At 37.3% G+C, this 19,341-nt stretch overlaps 3 protein-coding genes across 3 annotated transcripts in view; 2 read left to right on the forward strand and 1 right to left on the reverse strand.

Moving 5' to 3' along the window:
* Positions 1–5,304, forward strand: part of LOC106101372 (carboxypeptidase N subunit 2-like) — a 210,718-nt gene extending 205,414 nt beyond the window's left edge. Inside the window, exons 7-8 of the mRNA XM_013280572.1 lie at positions 1,220–2,671; positions 2,756–5,304. Of these exons, the coding sequence (XP_013136026.1) occupies positions 1,220–2,671; positions 2,756–3,247 (1,944 nt within the window). The 3' untranslated portion in view covers positions 3,248–5,304. The remainder of the gene's footprint in view (positions 1–1,219; positions 2,672–2,755) is intronic.
* A 478-nt stretch (positions 5,305–5,782) lies between these two features.
* Positions 5,783–7,943, reverse strand: LOC106101293 (translationally-controlled tumor protein homolog). Its single transcript, XM_013280460.1, has 3 exons — positions 7,830–7,943; positions 7,363–7,621; positions 5,783–6,196 (listed from the first exon to the last, which is right to left on the reverse strand). Exons 1-3 carry the CDS (start codon positions 7,855–7,857, stop codon positions 5,965–5,967), a joined length of 519 nt encoding a protein of 172 aa, XP_013135914.1. The 5' UTR covers positions 7,858–7,943; the 3' UTR covers positions 5,783–5,964.
* A 592-nt stretch (positions 7,944–8,535) lies between these two features.
* On the forward strand, positions 8,536–19,081 carry LOC106101294 (zinc finger protein 567-like). Its single transcript, XM_013280461.1, has 18 exons — positions 8,536–8,712; positions 9,112–9,210; positions 9,294–9,393; positions 9,564–9,799; positions 10,299–10,491; positions 10,767–11,002; positions 11,585–11,795; positions 11,895–12,019; positions 12,841–12,981; positions 13,593–13,748; positions 14,120–14,264; positions 14,590–14,797; positions 15,210–15,363; positions 15,925–16,161; positions 16,453–16,515; positions 16,611–16,700; positions 17,139–17,198; positions 17,493–19,081. The coding sequence occupies exons 1-18, from the start codon at positions 8,578–8,580 to the stop codon at positions 17,586–17,588; spliced, it is 2,685 nt and encodes an 894-aa protein (XP_013135915.1). The 5' UTR covers positions 8,536–8,577; the 3' UTR covers positions 17,589–19,081.
* The last annotated feature ends 260 nt before the right edge of the window (positions 19,082–19,341 follow it).

Here is a 19,341-nt window from a genome sequence, read left to right on the forward strand (position 1 = left end):
TAATTTACGAATAGAAATCCAATAACCGAGGGAATAGTTCTCCGCGGCCCCACAGCCTCGCAGTAACGGATATAGGATACGGATTAATCCTAAAAAAACATTGCAACGTTCATAAAACAACGTCGGAATCGGGCGAGCGTCCCGACCGGTCACTTTATTGGATTTTAGCGGAAATTTCACCGGGACAGGGGGCGAAACGAGCGCGCCGCTGTTTGCGAATGACCTGCATATAGGATTTTGATTATGATTTGTGCCGGACCAAACTGCTCGCTCGTAGACACAATGGATACGCGTCGAAAAATTTCCGCGAAGCCAACGATCGAGCTTGACGAATGACGGGGAAGTCTGACATAGGCGGCTAACACGTCTGACGCATTATAGGCTAACTGTCAATGGCATACATTTATAACATGTTATATGTAGATGTTGTGTAATTAAATGTCTTTTATTTTTACTCAAACTGTTGTTCGTTCTTATGTTATTTTTCTTAAATTCATTTTATTTGAGCTAAAAGTATTGCTGAAGTCGCACATAAAAAATGTAAGATTCATTAGAAGCAAGGAGTTTCCAGAAGACGAATACCGGCTGGTTAAGAACCAGCTCTAGGTGGACGGTCGATGCCTTCTCGGAATCGCAATTGAGTTTACATTTAGCGCTGCTCGCTGCGATTGTTGTAAACTTATTTACGCTGCAAAGTCGCTTCTTTGTACAAAGCAAGAGATTGTTGGTGTTGCATCCATCTGCAGTCGCGCTTAACAGCATTAAGAGCTTTCTGCAACTCCGTAGTCAAATCAAGTCGGCGTTCGCGTCTCCGCGCTAATTGCTGAAAGCAGAAAACGTAATAAAAGTACCGAGTCTTTGAAGGAAAGAAGCTACCGCGGCCGCCTCGTCGGAGTACATTTTAATAAATTAAAACTGCGCAAAATTCTCATTCCAATATCACTCTATTTATCTTTTTTGCTTCCGCCCCGGCGTACTTCCTTCGCCTTACACTGCGTTCCTTTTATTTTATAATGGAGAGGCTATCAATTTATTTAATACATTGCTGGTGTTCCCGGTTTAATAGGAACGTGACTTTAAATTACGTATATTTTATAATCTGTACAGAATACAACATTTAAATGCGTTTTAAAATTGCCTTTTTTTGCATTTGAACTTAATGCTTACCGAAATGACAAAAACACTAATAGTGTTTAAACAAATTGTTTTCACGTTCCAGGTGGTGCTAGTATCGCTAGTGTTACTGTCGTGGCGCAGCGGGGCGACGGCGCTCGCCAACTGCCCCGCCGGCTGCAGCTGTAACGACGACACGCTGGTTGTGGTCTGCGAGGAGAGCCGGCTGGATGTCCTGCCCATCGCCCTCAACCCCTCCATACAGCGGCTCATCATCCGCAACAACAAGATCAAAACGATCGACAGCTCCATGCAGTTTTACGCGGAACTGCAGCACCTCGACCTCTCGCACAACCACCTCGTCAATATCCCCACTAACAGTTTCGCCTACCAGCGCAAGCTCCAGGAGCTGCATTTGAACAACAACAAGATATCATCCATCACCAATACCACCTTCCGGGGGCTCAACTCCTTGACAGTTCTTAACGTAAAAAGAAACTACTTGGAGGAGCTCAATAACGGAGTGTTCACGACGCTGCCGAGATTAGAAGAACTAAACTTAGGCCAGAATAGTATATCTAGAATAGAGCCAAGAGCATTCGCCGGGCTCACCGCCCTGAGAATACTCTACTTGGACGATAATCAGCTAAGTTCGGTGCCTACACCTTCCTTCAGCCTGCTGGGCAGCCTCGCCGAGCTACACGTCGGCTTGAACGCCTTCTCTTCTCTACCCGACGACGCATTCGCCGGCCTCAACAGACTAACTGTACTAGATTTGAACGGAGCTGGACTCTCAAATATTAGTGAGAACGCGTTCAGAGGTCTACCAGGATTAAGAAGTCTTAATCTTCTATGGAATAGATTGAATGTGGTGCCAACGCAGCAGTTGTCCGGTCTAACGAGATTGGAAGAATTGTACATAGGACAGAATGACTTCGTAGAATTAGAATGCCATTCATTTAAAGGTTTGAAGAACTTGAAATATTTGGACGTTACCGGTGCTACACTATTGGAACGCGTTCAAAGGGGCGCTTTCGAAGATAATGTAAATTTGGAAACTGTCATATTAGCTAATAATAAGAAGTTATCAGTTATCGACGATTGTACACTATTAGGACTGCCGAAGCTTAAACACGTGTCATTAAGAGACAATGCAATCGTTACGTTGAGTGAAACTGTGTTTATAGGTAAAGAATTGAGACAACTAGATTTGAATGATAATCCAATAGTATGTGACTGCCACATGCGATGGCTACAAGAACTTTTAAACGAGAAGAATAATTTCACCCAAATCCAGTGCGCGAGCCCCGACAACCTGAAGGATAAATATTTGAAGACATTAAACGCGGAAGACTTAGGTTGCATGGTGCACGACACCCGGCAGCAGACCTTCATCTGTGTGGTCGTTGTGGCCTGCGTTGCAATCATCGCGGCCGTCGTCCTCATATTTTACCGATATAGGAAGAGTATGCACGAGAAACTGAAGGATTACAAATGGAGCAAGGGGCGCAAAAACCTGGAATACCACAAGCCGATATCGACCGAGGAGGACTGCATAGTGCGCGGCATCCACCCCTCGCAATACCCCGCGCCTCCCCCGCACACCCCCAGCCTCAGGACAATTCCGGTGACGGAACTGTAGCTAGAGCTTTACGCCTCCCCGAGCGTGTTCTTTATGTCTGGCGGCCAGGGCTCAGCGCGCCGGCCGCCGCGCTCGGGGGGCGGCGGCACCATGCCCGCCAACGGGTTCACCTACATTGGCGGCGACGGCCGCGCGCACCAGCCGCACCAGCCCATGACGCTCAACAACGGTGCGCCGGCACATCATCTTAACAACGGCTCGCTCCGCTCCTTGCCGGATAAGAAGAACAACCGCAACGGTGTCATATGCCATCCGGAAAACTTCCAGCGGAACCTCGACACCCGCTACTCCAGAAAGCAGGAGAACGGGTACCTGCGCAACTCCGAAACCATTATCGGGTTCCCGCGGGACCGCGACCGGGAGCGAGAACGGGAGTACGAGCGGGAGGTGCCGGACTACAGCGAACCGGAGTATTCCGTCATTGCGGAGGGCTACGGGCGCGCTGGGGAGTACCCGCGCGCCTGCACGCACTCCAACACTTTCAACTGCTGAGTGTGCGCACAGAACTTTTTTAACCGTTTGTGATCTTGTAATTCTAGCAATAAATCTTCATTCCATTATGTTTTTCTATGGATGAACTAAGTCGTGATGGGACGTAGAGCTCTAGAGCGATTAGTGACGTTAGTGTTTCGGGTCAGGTATACGTACGACCAGTGAGGACTATCCTGAATCGTATTTGATTTTAATAAGAGAGTACCTTATTTGTAAATTATAAATTTAAGTAGTGAGGGATCTATTTTTCAATGAAATGTAAGGGGGGCGGGAAGACGTTTGAAAGTTTGACTTTCACAGAGGACGAGGTGGGTCGTGTAAGTGGCAAGGCAGATGTCGACGCGAGGGGAGTGTGCAGACCTGACAGTGATGCGCGTGCGCGTGTCGCGGCTGCCCGCGGCATGCGCTTTGCCGAACCGACCGCGATCGTACAATGTACAGGCTAGTCGATATAAGCATAGGTAAAGGAGGTTGTGGCAGTATGTAAACACCTCCCCTATTTTTTTTTCATCTTAATCATGTGATCTTGTATTTTGTTTTCCCCCACAATCGTGGATTATTGTATTTGATTTTGTACAAAACCATTCCATAAGAAAAACCTATTAATGTAACGTTTTATTTATAGATGACTTGATAAGCATTAAATAAGACACCAATATAAAAAGTATATTAGAAATTAACGAATGTAAATATATTTATATTGAGATATTTATAAAATTTAATACGATCTTGTTCTTCTAAATTTATCGTAAAGTACTTTTTCCGATATTGTATTGTTTGCTATTCGGACTGACGAACGGACTCTATATGTCGCGACTCTGTTACCATCTGTAGTTAATGTCCGCCATAAGTTGACCGTGGCTTCCATTTAGCGAAACATTTATACAAAATTATGTTGTTAATTTTTTTTTTAGTTAAAAAGTACTAACAGTGTATTTTGTACGAATGTTTCTAAAGTGGCAACCCCGGTCGTTTAATTAGATATGAATATGAACTATGAAGCACCACTTTGCAATCTTCACGTCTCGATCACTTCGTAATGCTCAATCCTAATATAGTATTTTATTTTAACTTTCACTTGTCAACACTTTAACCTTTGTCATTTAATCCTTAGAGTGTAATGGTGTACTGCTAGGGGAAAGCCTTAATTGAAAAGTATTGCCAGTTATAAAAAAATATTTAAATTGGTAGATATAAATATGCAGGTGACTTACAATTTTTTGCCATTTAGATAACAATACAGTCGAATTAAACAAATTAGGACTTTATGGACACTACTATATAATGTATATTTGTTTGACAGTAGGGTTACTCTAGTAGTATACACTCCGTTATCGACCTCATGAGAGCATTGTTAATTCTACTTAATAAATTGAAGTTCATGCATTAAGCACATATTTTATTAATTTTTAATTATATTGTACCTCGGTAAGAACTACATTTACCCCAGTTTTATTATAAAATGACTATCAAAATTTAATTTGAGTTTTATCTTTGATCGTTCACCATTCAATAATACAGTTTTAAATAAAGTAATGCTTAAAACAGTTCAAAGTAAGTGATTATTATTAGTTACTAGTATTATAAATGCGAAAGCCTAGATGGCATGGCAACACCGCACGGTCGAAGACGCGGGCGTCACTTAGTTTAACATAAGTAACTTTAATACTTATACATATGTAAATTTTTATATCATTATAACGTTGCATTTGTTAATTCAAAGAGCAATTAAAAAACTGTTTTAACAAGAAATAATATATGTAACTTGTTTATTGGCGAACGATCAAACTTAATGAGCAAATATTGTTTACTTCAATTTTACTCTGTTTACATTAACAAGGACAGTTTTATTTTAATATGAAGACGGAGAAATTAAAGACTAAATTAATTAAGGCATGCATTAGTGGATGCCGAACGAAGTATACAAGTAATGAATACATATGGAAAACTTGTGATTAGTGTACTCACATTTGTAATAGGGCATCAGTCATTTCTGTACTTTATTGTAGTTATTACCTACATACAAACTCGATAAATATAACATACCTCAAATTTTACCCTTTGTTTTATTTCATTATTATTGTCAGATGTTAAGTATGGAACCCAGATGTGATTTCCAACGATTATGTGGCCTTACAAACTTGGTACTCAGCTTCATTTTTAAAGGTTGAATTCAAGAGAGAATGACTTACCGTAGTAAGGATTATTACAGTTTTTAGTTTTTCCTAAGTAAAAGTAAAGAATTAAGATAATACCTCACCTCAATCGTATTATAATTCATGTGGCAAAAGACATGTGTAAAACTTACAACTTTTATTTTAAAAAAAGGTCTAGCTGTCGCTGGCTCCAGGTCTAAAACAAGCCGTATTTTACACATTTGTGAACTTAAAATAACGCCATCTAGTAGCGAAAGATAGTACCCCAATCTTTACAAACTAGCGACATCTATTGCAAACTAATTTAATCATAAACAGTAAATGTGAATTGTCACATTTGTCGGATATCAATCATAAAAGGTTAATAAAACTATCTTAGTAAATGTAGATTAATTTATTTATAGTATGCAACATTTATTTTTACAAAATTGTTCAGCCTTGTGATAGGGAGCAGCAGAATGCAGACATGATCACAAAAATAAATAAAAATGAGTTTAGGCGTCAGAGTTGTAAAATTGGAATATTATGAGTAGTTTTGCCTAAGCGATATTAGAGCCGCAGTTAGAACTTCTCCTCCTCTAAGCCGTGTTTGAAGAACATCATGATAGGTGTAGACACTCCGTCAATATCCCTGTATTCCATCATGGCGACCATGCCATCGCAGTCCATCGACTCCCCAGTGAAGAACTGGAGCTCTTTAAACCTGCCTAGGATGTCCTTCATCACTTTGTTCATGTTGGTCTTGAATACATCTACTTGGTCAGGAGATTTCTCTTCCAATTTTGCAACTAATCTGAAAATTAAACAAACAAGATGTTAGTAAATAATTACATTGCATGCAAATCATCTGGATTAAGATATCTAGCTAGCTATTGATCGAGATTTCATCACCATTAAATTAAAAAATATATAGCCAATGGTAAAAGAATTTTAGAAATTGCTACAGTTGTTTTTGAGCTATTTCAATATGAACCAAAGTACAAATATTCATAATATTAGTATAGCCTATCAGTTACAACTGAGGATCTGCAGACTAAACAAGATGATGTGGCAGTCTTATAACACATGTACAAAACACAGTATTGGTTTTAGCTCTACTAACACCCAAGGCAAGATTTCTTAAGCACATTTTTAACCAAAAGAGGTTAATAGTATTATGTAAAAGTAATTCCTCTTTCTGTTAGGTGCTCTAAGCAGTGGACTAACCACACCTTACCCAAACAATGTATAGAAAAAACTATCAGAAAACATTCTTACATAAACATATGTTACAAGGTAATTTGTATGTCATCTCCATTTCATGAACAAACATTATAGAAATGAATGTTTTTTCACTAAAGTTATTTGATTTAGCATCAAAAGCTCCAATAGAATGATATATAAATCAAACAATGGTATTAGATGATGCACATGCAATACAACACAATAATTATTACTAAATGAAGTAGTGTAAAAGTTACAATTCTCCCCAATTTTAACATTATAGCATATGACAGGTAAAAATGAAGGACAAAATAATCCTTATATCATGTTATTAAAATAGTCTATCACAAGTAGAACCTTATTAAGAAATGTTTTACTTGTTTACATGACACAATCTAATCCTGACATGGTAAATCACTCTGGCCATGATTCAGTCTTATAAGTGTACATGTTGCAAACATTTATATTGACTTCTGAAAATGTGCATGAGCAAGAACTGCCTTAAAGAATCTATATAGCCTAAATTATAAGTCATAAACAGTGATAAATATGACCATGGTTCTGAAAACTATGAAGTGAATAGAGGATGACCATGACTAACTCTTGAAACTCCACATAACTTGTATTGAAAAGAAACTGACACAATTGCAAACCCTGGAGAAAGTCCACTAACTTTCACTTCATTCACTCTATCACTGTATTTCGCGATTTATTTGTTTAAACTTGTTATAAAACAAATTGATATAAAACACTCACTTTTTCATATAGTCTTTAAGATATAATGTGTAGGACTTCTTGTCTCCGAAGGCATATGTTTCCACTAGCCTATGATTCAGTACGATATCGACACCGCTCTCCACAGCGCTGTCGGTGCCCTCATCTGCTTCCTCAGCAGAGGGGTTGAAGCCCTCAATTTTGATGTCGCCTTGTGCTCTTGTCACTAATCTACCGGTGACTTCATAGATCACTTCGTCGACTAATTTCATTTTGTACGTGTCCGAGAACATCTCGTCACCTAAAACAATCACAATAACATGTTACAATATGGTTATTAATGCTATAAAACAGAAGTCTGGTTTGTCGATGTGGCAGAATTACACATAAATTTGAAGATATACATTTACTAGTCAAGATGTCACAAAACAATCACTTTGACATTTTTATCATTTATCACTGAAATAATTTGCACAACTTATTCACCACATTAATTAAATCATATTTACCGGTAATAATGTCCTTATAAATTCTCATATTTGTGGATTAAAGGCGATTGAAATAATAAAAACCGAAACTACGGCTCCCAGCCCCAAGAACTTCACCGGAAAGGGCTAAAAAAAGAAAGAAAGATTAAAAAAAAGGACCAATGTTGCCATATCACATTGGTTCACAGATTCAAAAAAAAATTAAACAGATATGAAATTAAAAATCGATAGGGAATTAAAACACATATTATCCATTGCATGTTCCCTTAAGAAATATACGAAAAAAACAGCAACTTTAATAATTGTTTTAAAGTACTCCATTGCATGTATATCGTACTTGCTGATTTAATTTATTTTCTTAAACTAACTGTGGCCAATTTTGTAAATAAATTGGGCCGAAACCATTAATAAAACTATGTTTTTGGTTCAATTAGCTAAGGGAGAGGCATAACCAAACAATTAAAGTAAATACTACTGGTAAATACTTGATAAATACATCAAACCACCGATGCCGACTATCTTTTTTGTTCGTACTACATATATTCAGTATAACGTGAATGACATTTGTTTTCTATAAATACTTCATTAATTGCTGGTTATGCATCTACTAAGAATTATGATGCTTTTCCATATATACGATTTTTTATAGAAGTTTAAAATATTCTTGGAACACGGTACGTTTGAATGGAACGCTGAAGTCAGGAGAGGCTTAGCAACTTTTTACCTTTTTACGGACGGACATAGATGGCGCGATATGTGACCCGTGAAAATGGAAGTGTTCCTGTACAATTCCACAGTATGTAGATTATGTGGGGAAGAAAACGATAATGGAAATCTTTTATATTCAACTGAAGAAAATGACCAAAATCTCAGTCAAATTATTAACACATATTTACCCATTACGGTAAGGTGCAGTTTATTAAATTGTAATTGTTTTGACTTTGAATGTCTTAAGATGGCTGCCTGTTCACTTGAACTTAACATTTTCGTACCTTTATTGTGATTTATTTTTTATTATTTTGTTATTAAAGAGTGGTAAATTATCAAACTATAATTTAAGATTTTAGAATTTATTTCTTTGTAACTCGTTACGTTGTAATTTAGGCGTATACAAGAAAATTATTTTAAAGAGAGGATTTAAAAGTCATTTTGGACTTCTCTCCACATCCGCTAAATTTGATTTGACGTAATTTTGTTTACTAACTCTTTTTATCAATTTTATATTCCTTTCTCTTGAATTTGTCTGTAATTCATAAGCCTGTTAGTAATTAAGAACTTTTAACTATTTTCATGCAAAACACAGGTCACAGATGATGGTCATTTACCACGTACTATTTGCCCTGGATGTACAATACAACTGGAAGCCTCGGTGGAATTTTTGAATCTAATAATAAATGGCCAGGTAAACACATTCCACACTTAAATATCTATAAATCTTTAAAATCATATTACCTGTAGTGTACATAGAGTTGATTATGTTTGCAGAAAGTTTTAAGAGAACTTTACGAAAGAGAGAAAGAGTACAAAAAGTCCTACACTTCTTCCAATGAACCTGAGGTTATAACTGAAAAAATAATTTATGAAAGTAAGTAAAAATGTCGTAATAAATTGCATGACTTGAATTTATTTTCTCTCTTTATTGCTGTTAATATCTAACAGTAACATTTCTGTAGTGTTGTAAAATTTTCAAATTAATGATATCTTAGTTTATGATGCTATGTTGGACATTATGTGATATTCACTATCAATTTACAGTAAATACTGGTAATAAAGTATATCAGTTAGAGCATCCAATATCTCTACAAGTAGCGGGATTGGAAAAGCCTAAAAGGAAAAGGGGCAGGCCTCCGAAAATACAAAAGAGCCCTGAAGAGTTAGCGGAGAAAGATGCTCTCAAGGACCAGGAGAAGGCCAAAATTGAGAACCATGATAGTGATGGGACAGGCAAGAGACGCCGGAAGACTCCTACACGGTTCAAGGAAGTGGTACAGGTAAGATTGTTATGAACATGTAAGCAAGAAAGAATACATATGCCGGTAGCTGGCACATTAGCATTATGCCTCGCTTAACCAGTACAGTTAGACAGTAACATGCAATGGTGAATCCAAACTGGTGCTAATGAATACATACAATCCATGTCTGGCTTAAATTACTGTACAAGTATGAGGCGTAAGATACTGACAGATTCCAGGTACAGCCATGTATATACAGTAACTGGCTTGTAGATGACACAATATTTGATATTTTTACTACTTTTTTAATTCCCCGCTGTCAAAATGGTGTAAAGGGTGGTCCAAAGTTATGCTAACGAAGTTTGCAGGTGATAGCTTGTCTCTAATATTATTTCTATTTTACTTGCATTTTTTTGTTAGTGTAACATTATTGTACATTGCTATTTATCAAGTCTGCTAGGTGTAGTTTTGCTTGAAAATTTATTCTTAGAACATTGCCTTGTATGTGTGATAGGTATTATAAACATATAATTTATAGGGTAAAGAATTGGAGAGAATATTTAAAGAAGAAGGGATGACTGACGGTGAAGACAGTGATAGTGAAAAGAAGGTTGTTGCAGAGGAAACACCTAAGGTACCAGAGGTGAAAGAACCTCAGGTTATAGGACACTTGGAACAATCTGGAGAGCTGGTTGTTGTGTTGAAAGGAAAAGGGAGAGGCCGTCCTAAAGGTAAATTTTTTATTATGTCTCAGACATATAGCTCATTAGTTTTGTAATTGAAAATTCGGTAATTTGTATTGCAGTTACAAAAGTCTGTATGTAAAATATGGAATTACAAGCGATTGCTAGTATTAAATCTTGATAATGTTATGTATGGAATGTTTAGGTGGATGGAAGGATATTTTTTAGAAGGAATTTAGCACAAATTTAGAATATAGTTTAGAAGAACATGGGCTACTGATTTTTAATTCAAAATATATATGTATATGTATGTGCACTCGCAGGTCGTCTCCGTCAGACTCGCGAGCAGTGCATGATCTGCGGCATGGAGTTCAGCAGCACGGGGCGCTACATGTCGCACATAGCGCAGCACGGCCCCGTGCTGTACCAGTGCGCCAACTGCCAGGAGACCTTCGCCACGCGTCTGCGCTTCTGCGAACACCAGGAACGGACCAAACACTGTGGACAGAACATCCTGCAGTGCAAGGACCTCACCAGCACTAAGGAGAAGAAACGTTTGGTCAGTATTGTGCACGATTAGACATTGTATACTAACATCGGCGTCAACAGGGAATGATAGGCAAGAGTAACTGTCCTCCCTAGTCTTAGCTTAGATTATTCGCTGGCGATACTTAATATTATAAATGAAAAAATGTTGATGGATGTTTGTTCCTCTTATTATTATCCTCAGACGGTTTAATAGATTTTAATTAAATTTTTGACAGATTTTGAACATAACCTGAAAAAACATACAGGCTACCTAAATTTTTTAAACTAATTATATGATAGTTTAATTCAAGTTAATAGATGATTTCTATAGACTAAAACATATCCTAAAGGATTTTTTTTCTCAATGTTATTTTAATTTCCAAATGTTATGTAATAAAATTATAAATGCGAAAGTTTAGATGGATAAGGGATGGATGAAGTTTGTAGCTGAACGGATTTAGATGAAATTGGGTATAGATGTCGAGGATAGTCTGGTAGAACATATTGCTACTCACTTTAGTTTTTTTATCCCACGTGGACGGAGTCGCGGGCGAAAGCTAGTATTTTTAAAATTCAATTACCTTATTAATCAATGGTAATGTTAAATTTGCAGAAATCTGGTAAAAGTGAGCAATTAGTGGAACAAGAAGTTGAAATAACTCCGACTGTGACTGACACGGTGACGGTAGTGAATGTGGACAGCATTGTGTCAGGTGACACTGCGATACCTGATGTGTCACCAGACATGGACGTGATCACGGTGGTCACTACTGAAGAGTCGAACAAAGAAGAGGATTTTAAAGTCGAAAAGACTGAAGATACTGGTATAACTAATACTATTACTACTACTAACTATATACTAACTAATACTAATACTTGTTTAACAAAAGAAGTCGTAAATATACACATTTTTTTTTATTTAGTACAGGAAAGTAATCCAATAGCATTAAAGACGGAAGCACCAGTGGGGGAAGTGAAGACCAAGTTGAAGTGCAATCATTGTGATAAGGAGTTTAGCAGCAGGCAAGCAAAGTCCATGCATAACAAGGTAAACATATAATATTATTGTACGATATACCAGAAACACGCTGTTTATTAATAGTTACTAATCATTAGTAATAATAAAATATTGCCCATGTTACTCACAGATAAATTACCTTTTTGATGGTAAAAGAATTTTTAAAATCGGCCCAGTAGTTTTTTAGTTATTCCAATACATACAAATATATATATTTAATAAGGATAAGGAAAATATATAATAATATTTTCCTCTTTATAATATTAGTATAGATTACATTTTAAAAAGTCTAATAAATCATATTTTATTTTACTAATAATATAAATGCAAATGTAAATGTTTGTTAGAGTTTACTTCCTAAACTCCTGAACATATCTTGATGATATTTGGTATAGATAGTATTTATATACTACATTATTGTAGTCAGGTACATACTTTTATTTTTCTTTTTAAATCTGCGCGATTGTAGTTGTGGGCAAAAGCTACTACTATTATAACTGCAAATGTTTGCTGCATGGAGTTTTAATTAAAGATATATCCAGAACTGCTCAATGGGTCTCGATTAAATTTCAGAAATCTTTACTTCTGTATTAATATAAAGAGGAAAGATTTGTATTTTTGTATATATTCGATTCATGTAAAAACTACTAGGCCGATTTTGAGAATTCTTTCACTGTTAGAACTAATTAATCTGTGAGTAACATAGGCTGTATTTTTTTTAATTTCACGCGGACGAAGTCGCGAGCAACAACTAGTCATAATGTAGAAGAATACATAGGTCTAGTTATTTTTTTTAAATTCCTCACACTAAATTTAGAGTAATAAATAAATGTGTGTTTGTTTGTGTGCAGGCGGTGCACCAGGGCGAGAAGCCGTACCAATGCGGGGAGTGCGGCGCGGCGTTCGGCTACCCGCGCTCGCTGGCGCTGCACCGCGTCTCGCACCGCCGCCATCGCCGCGCGCGCGGATACGCCTGCGACCTCTGCGGGAAGGTACGCACCGCACCGCACCACACCACACCACATCACACCACACCGCACCGCACCACACCGCATCACACCACACCACACCACACCACATCACATCACACCACACCGCACCACATCACATCGCATCACAACACATACAGGATGCAACCTTTTTACTATGTGGGTCTGGCGGTCTCATCGCTATTTTGGCGAATTCTAGCCGCATCGTTACCTTGTGTTATAAAAATCAATGCGAATTTCAGGTTTTCCAAATAACTAATTAATTAGTAAAAGTAATTAATACTTTTATTTTGTAATTATTTTTGTGTTATTTAACTTACTGTTTTTCTATTCTTTATTTGCACAATAATGTTTTTGTACAATATTTATATACGACGTTCAGATATGACGGCTGATAGAGATGTATGGAATAACAGCACATACTGTGCTGACCCTCCGTAAGGGATAAGAGCAAGTTGATGATGACAATATTTATATACGGGAGGACGTGTCATCGGCAGTATGAACATCAATTACAACTTTACCTACTTTGTAATAAATAGCTGTTGGTCTTCCATACAAATAAAAAAAGTCTCCATCAAACATGTGAACTGAAGTTTACTGTAAACGTGCAGGTGCTGAGCCACCCGTCGTCAGTGGTGTACCACAAGCAGTCCGCGCACGCGGAGCAGCGCTACGTGTGCGGCACCTGCGGCAAGCACTTCCGCCACAAGCAGCTGCTGCAGCGCCACCAGCTCGTGCACTCGCAGCTCAGACCCTTCAGGTGCAAGGTCAGCGCAGAGTACTTTGTCGAGTGTTTTCCGATGGGACGATGGATCGATCCAATTCATTTTTCATTCAGTTTTTATTCACCTATTCAACAGAAAAAACGTCCCATTGGGTCGATTGAATCGATTAACGCGATGAGGAAATGTACAATTTTGACTGATTTCATAGTTTTTAAAAAAGAGTGTAATAAATTTATATTTAATTACATTAAAAAAATGTACCTTGCAAAACAATAATTTATAACAAATTTTGTTCTGGAACTATGATATGGCTGTAACAATAAAACCACTCTTGAAGAATTCAAATTTTGAACTGATTTTAATTATATTTGATACTGGAATCGTTTTTTGTATTAACTACTTCATTTTTTCAGTTATGTAACTCATCGTTCAAAACGAAAGCTAATCTGGCGAACCATCAGATGTTGCACTCGGGCGTTAAGAAGTTCTCCTGCGAGATCTGCAAGCAGAAGTTCTCGCACAAGACGAGCCACACGCTGCACATGCGATGGCACACCGGTATGTGACTAATATGAAAAAAAAAACCACGTAATTAGAGATATAATCCAATTCTCCAAATCCAGAAATTGAATCATCAATCCAAATCCACTTTTCTTTCTTATTCTTTCACATAAGAAAATGATGGGAAAGGAAAGGAGCTAAAATTAGGGCTCCAGAATGTACAAAAGTTAATTTCGACTGTATTTACGTTACCGAATCCTGAAACGTCATTTAAATATGTAATACCATCTTTAACAATAAGGCCACACTTAAAAAAGATTCGTTTCAGTATTTGGCTTTTAATGTATTAACAAATGTCCACTACATTAGAATCGATGTTTAGGTGTGAAGCCGTTCGAGTGCGGCGTGTGCAACAAGAGCTTCAGCCAGAAGGGCAACCTGTCGGAGCACGAGCGCATCCACACGGGCGAGAAGCCCTACCAGTGCGCGCTCTGTCTGCGCCGCTTCACCACCTCCTCCCAGCACCGCCTGCATCTGCGCCGCCACGCGCCCGACCGCGACTGCGCAGTCTGCCCGCACTGCGCCTACAGGTACACCGCCCGCATCCGGACACGAGTCTGCATCCGGACACAGTTCTGCATCCGGACACAGGCCTGCATCGCATACGAGCCTGCATCCGGACACAAACCTGCAGTCATACAGGCTTGCATATGGACACAGGCCTGCATCCGGACTTTCTGCCATGCGCATTAAATACGCCTGAGTAGTGTCCCCGCACTTGGCCCCTAATTAAATGATTTTCGATTAGCGATATCGCTAGTAGAATCGTTAAAATATGTCTAAATGCAGAACAATAAACCGAAAGTCATTGAAAGTTTCATATGTTTGACTTTACAATCAGCGATAGCGATAATCAAATGTTATCCAGGAGGCTGGTTCCCCTTACTCAATATAAATGATTGAATCTAATAGAAAGTACAGTTAGTATGTTTATGCGTGCAGGAGGCCTTCCCGCGGGCGGAGTGGCGAGGGGGGCGAGGGCGGTGAGGGGGGCGAGGAGCGCTGCCCGTCGTGCGGCCGCAGCCCCGCAGAGCGCCCCGCGCCGCGCACACAGCGACACCTGCGCAGGATCGCACCCGCACCGGCTAAACCACAGGTATCTAACTAAATCTTCTCTAATTTAAGTATTAAGTAAATCTAATTTTATAAGCACTTTGCCCAGTCAGCAGTTACATCCAAAGTATCCAATCGCTACAGAAATCTGCTTTCTCGGTCTTGGTATAAGAATTGTGGTTTTGTTTAATCATGTTTATCCAATTGTGTTGTAACATTCCATGTATGTAAATAATAAAGCTAATGAAAAAAAAATTTAATATTTTAGTACACTTTGTCAGTTTACAGACCCCACTTGTGATATAAGTAAATTTATAAATGTACTGTAGTACGTCTAATTTGCAGCGATAAAAAAAGTCATTCACCTTAAAAACGATTGCGGAGTTGACAAACTATTTTCTCTCTCTTTTTATCTTGTGTGTTTATCGTAATGTCTCGTTCTTTCCGCAAAGGTACGACGTATTCGCCAAAATTCGGATTGTTATTAAGAGTGGATATTTTTTTAAGTTTATTAACTTTCAAATGTTTTATGTTGTACATATATTATTTTAATTTTATTTTTGATTTTAACGAGACTGTTTTAAATATGTTTTTTCAAACTCAGGCGTCGAAGCAAATTAGCCTGTTGGTATCTGAGAGCGAGCAAATGTCGGGCGTCGGCGTCCAGACAGAGGTGGATGTGGGGTTGGAGGAGGGATTGGACGCCGGGCTGCAGGAGGGGCTGGACGCCGGACTGGACGCGGGATTGGACGCGGAACTGCGTGATGAAGACGAGGACGTGGTGTACATCGCGTACCATCTCGACGAGCCCTCTACCTCGATACAGTTTAACCGACCCGAGGTATGACAACTTTCTTTCCAAGCTGCTCATGGCGATGAGATATTTGAAATCTTCAAACGTATCCTAGATTCAAATGATCATAGATATTGTCAGTTTGTTTTTGGACGGGGATTAAGTCAATGGAAGAATAGTTTCGTATTTCATTGAACATAACTAAAATTTCCAAATTAGCGGCTAATCTCCAAGACTAAAGAACCATTTGTAACGGAATGAATCTTAATTTTTTTTTAATGAATACTCCATACTACATATATTTTATGAAGTATAGTTCGCATGTCACTCGTGTTCCAGGAGCTGTACGCGCCCGCGCTGCCGGCCGAGCTGCCCGCGCTGCACCAGAGGGAACATTTGCCTGTTAGCATCACAATAAATATATAATAGGGGTAGAAGAATCTAGAATTAATTTTTATAATACCTTTTACATTACTAATATAATATAATGTGTGCAGGTGACGGACGAGCAAGGCAACTTGCTGCACTTCACTATGCAGGATGGCACCCGCCTTGCCATCACCTCACCTGACGGCGAGTGTCTGCAGGTATGATACATTTATATATAAACTAGCTTTCGCGCCCGACTCCGTCCGCGTAGAATTAAAAAAATCAAAAGTGAGTAGCCCATGTGATCTTCCAGAGCATCCTCTATGTCTATGACAAATTTCACCGAGATCCGTTCAGTTGTTTAGGCTACAAACTCTAACCAACATCCATCCATCTATCAAAACTTTCGCATTTATAATATTAGTAAGATATCACTTATTTGCATGCTTCAAAATATCACTTTTTAACACCACTGACTTCTTTCTGGGAAGCTTCAAAGTTATATTACTCTGATATGTTTTTCTTGAAAATTAAAATTATCAGACTTCTTTTCTAATAATTTTTAATTTGGCAAACTGTTTAGTCCAAAAACAGTTATTTTACTGCGTGTCTATAACATTTAGTTATAATATTTATACTTATTTGTTTGGTTACAGGTTGTAATGCAGGACGGACAAACTATACCCGTTGAGATTAATGGATTCGACGACGAAAAGGTTTGTATCACATTATATTTTTTTATTTATATTTGACTACATTTTTGGCCACGACTCTTCTCGCATGGAATTAAAAAAAAAAAGAGGTGTGTTTTCTTCCAATGACTATGTTTCAAATCTGCAAAATTTAATCGAAATCTATTTAGATGATTTTTTATATCTAAACTTCCGCATTTATAATATTAGTAAGATATTTAGTCGCAGTGTTCATGAAAATAGTCAATAATTGATGCGAAGGATGAAATTCTACATAACTGTGTACGCTATATTTTTAATACATATTTGTATCTTCAGGATTTTCTGGGTCCGGAGACGGTGGTGCACCAGCTGAACCTGCAGAAGAGTGACGACAGCAAGGCGCATCTGCCGCACTACTACACCCTCGTGTAGGCTGCGCTGACAGTACTGCACAGTCGCGGAAACTCGCGATGTTTTACTTTGGACAAATTAACTTATTCAGTGCAAAAGGGATAGTAATAAAAATAAACTGGCTGTGTACCACAACTTTTTTAGTACCTATACATAAAGCTGCATTGTATTCGTTTTTTTTTTGTATTCAAACTATTGTTTTTAAGTTGGAACATCTCCAGTTTCCCCGACTGTACATACCTATAAGGATCATATGGCAGTTAGAAATTTTGTAAATTAATGCCATCTTTAAAACGACATTTTGACCAATTAGATAATGGTAACTGCACTGTAAATGTCGCCATTTTTATTCGAAATTCGATTTTTAATGTAATTTGGTTTTTTTTATGGGAGAATTTCTAAATATGGTAATTTTTTGCTTACTGGTAACACTAGACACTAGCGCCAACACTGCTATAAGATCCTTTTAGGTCTGTATCCTATTTATTTCAATTTAAAAATGTTTATGTCAAACCAATGTCTAATTACTTTCTCGTATACTGTCGAAATATAATTAAGTTTCCAACCAATCAAGTAATACTATGTTGCGTTTTTAGAGAAGTTAGGCAATAAGTAATAAATACTTAAGCGCATCTTAAATTAGCCAAAACAAGCTAAGTCATTTATATAAAAATTATTAAGTAATTAGTATAAGTAGAACTTAATAAAGGTGTTGTTTTGACAATTATTTCCCAATGTTCTAATATTTGCTCAAATAAGTTTTCGCGTGCAAAGTTCATACATTTTCATATTTTATGAAACTGCAATCCGTAAACATTTAGATATATTAAGATTCTAGTTAGCTAGTTTGTATATAGTTTATTATTTATCTATTTTTATGTACATGCAAATATCATATTCGGATTTTGTCAATACCACAGATAAATAAGCCAATTTTATCTAATTTCAACATATTTTCATACAAGGCTTATGCCAAAAATTTTTTTTTTATTATTTTTAACTGAAACAAAAAATCTTAAGCCACCTTAAATACATTTTTTTTTGTGATTATTTTCGCTTTGATAACTGAAAAGTGAATATTAATCTAAAATTAGTTATTTTATGTATACGTGACCAGGAAAATAGAAAACTTCTCTTGGTGGCGCCACTATCGCTTTCATTATCGAGAAGAATTTTATTTAACTAGTGTTTTCCTGGTCAGGTTTGTTTTGTTTTTACTATTTTTTTAAAAAGTAACTATGCTTTGAAGATGTTTAAGTAAACTAAGCATAATATTGAAAATATGAAAAAGTAAAAAAACAATCGTCTCCTGTTAATTGTGATTATTTTTAACGCTGATTCTAAGTAAAGTTGTATGAAAACGAGTGAATATTCCACAATTTCATTTAATTTGAATAATTATTGTTTTTTTTAATGATTGGAATGAATGGCTATGATGATCCATCATAGCCATTTATTGTATGGCTGTAGTATGTATAGACATACAAAATGATTAAATTATTTGATTTTAAAAACGATATTTTTTTTAATTAAACCCTTTTCCTCGACATAACAGTATCAGCTGTTGTTGAAATTTATAAGATTTTTGGTTTCTGTTTAAGTTTTAATTTGGCGAACGGTTTTGGTAGAAATCAGTATTGTCTAATTTAACTTTTAACTTACCAGCGAGTCCATAAAATAACATCAATAGTTTTTTTTTTATCAAAATACAGTCACCTAAAGTCCACAATCAAATTCTGAAATAAAAAAAATGAATGTTAAACGCAGTCGCGTA

Source organism: Papilio polytes, unplaced genomic scaffold, assembly GCF_000836215.1.
Source record: "Papilio polytes unplaced genomic scaffold, Ppol_1.0 DF823991.1, whole genome shotgun sequence".
Lineage (NCBI taxonomy): Eukaryota > Metazoa > Arthropoda > Insecta > Lepidoptera > Papilionidae > Papilio > Papilio polytes.

What these genes read in the sequence shown, in the direction of transcription:
- LOC106101293 (XM_013280460.1), bottom strand. Translation starts at nt 7,857, where the DNA reads ATGAGAATTTATAAGGACATTATTACCG. An exon ending in TTATAAGGACATTATTACCG is followed by an intron (nt 7,622 to 7,829) that starts GTAAATATGATT and finishes TGATTGTTTTAG; the next exon opens with GTGACGAGATGTTCTCGGAC. An exon ending in CTTAAAGACTATATGAAAAA is followed by an intron (nt 6,197 to 7,362) that starts GTGAGTGTTTTA and finishes TTTAATTTTCAG; the next exon opens with ATTAGTTGCAAAATTGGAAG.
- LOC106101294 (XM_013280461.1), top strand. Translation starts at nt 8,578, where the DNA reads ATGGAAGTGTTCCTGTACAATTCCACAGTATGTAGATTATGTGGGGAA. An exon ending in AGGGAGAGGCCGTCCTAAAG is followed by an intron (nt 10,492 to 10,766) that starts GTAAATTTTTTA and finishes GTGCACTCGCAG; the next exon opens with GTCGTCTCCGTCAGACTCGC. An exon ending in CTGACGGCGAGTGTCTGCAG is followed by an intron (nt 16,701 to 17,138) that starts GTATGATACATT and finishes GTTTGGTTACAG; the next exon opens with GTTGTAATGCAGGACGGACA.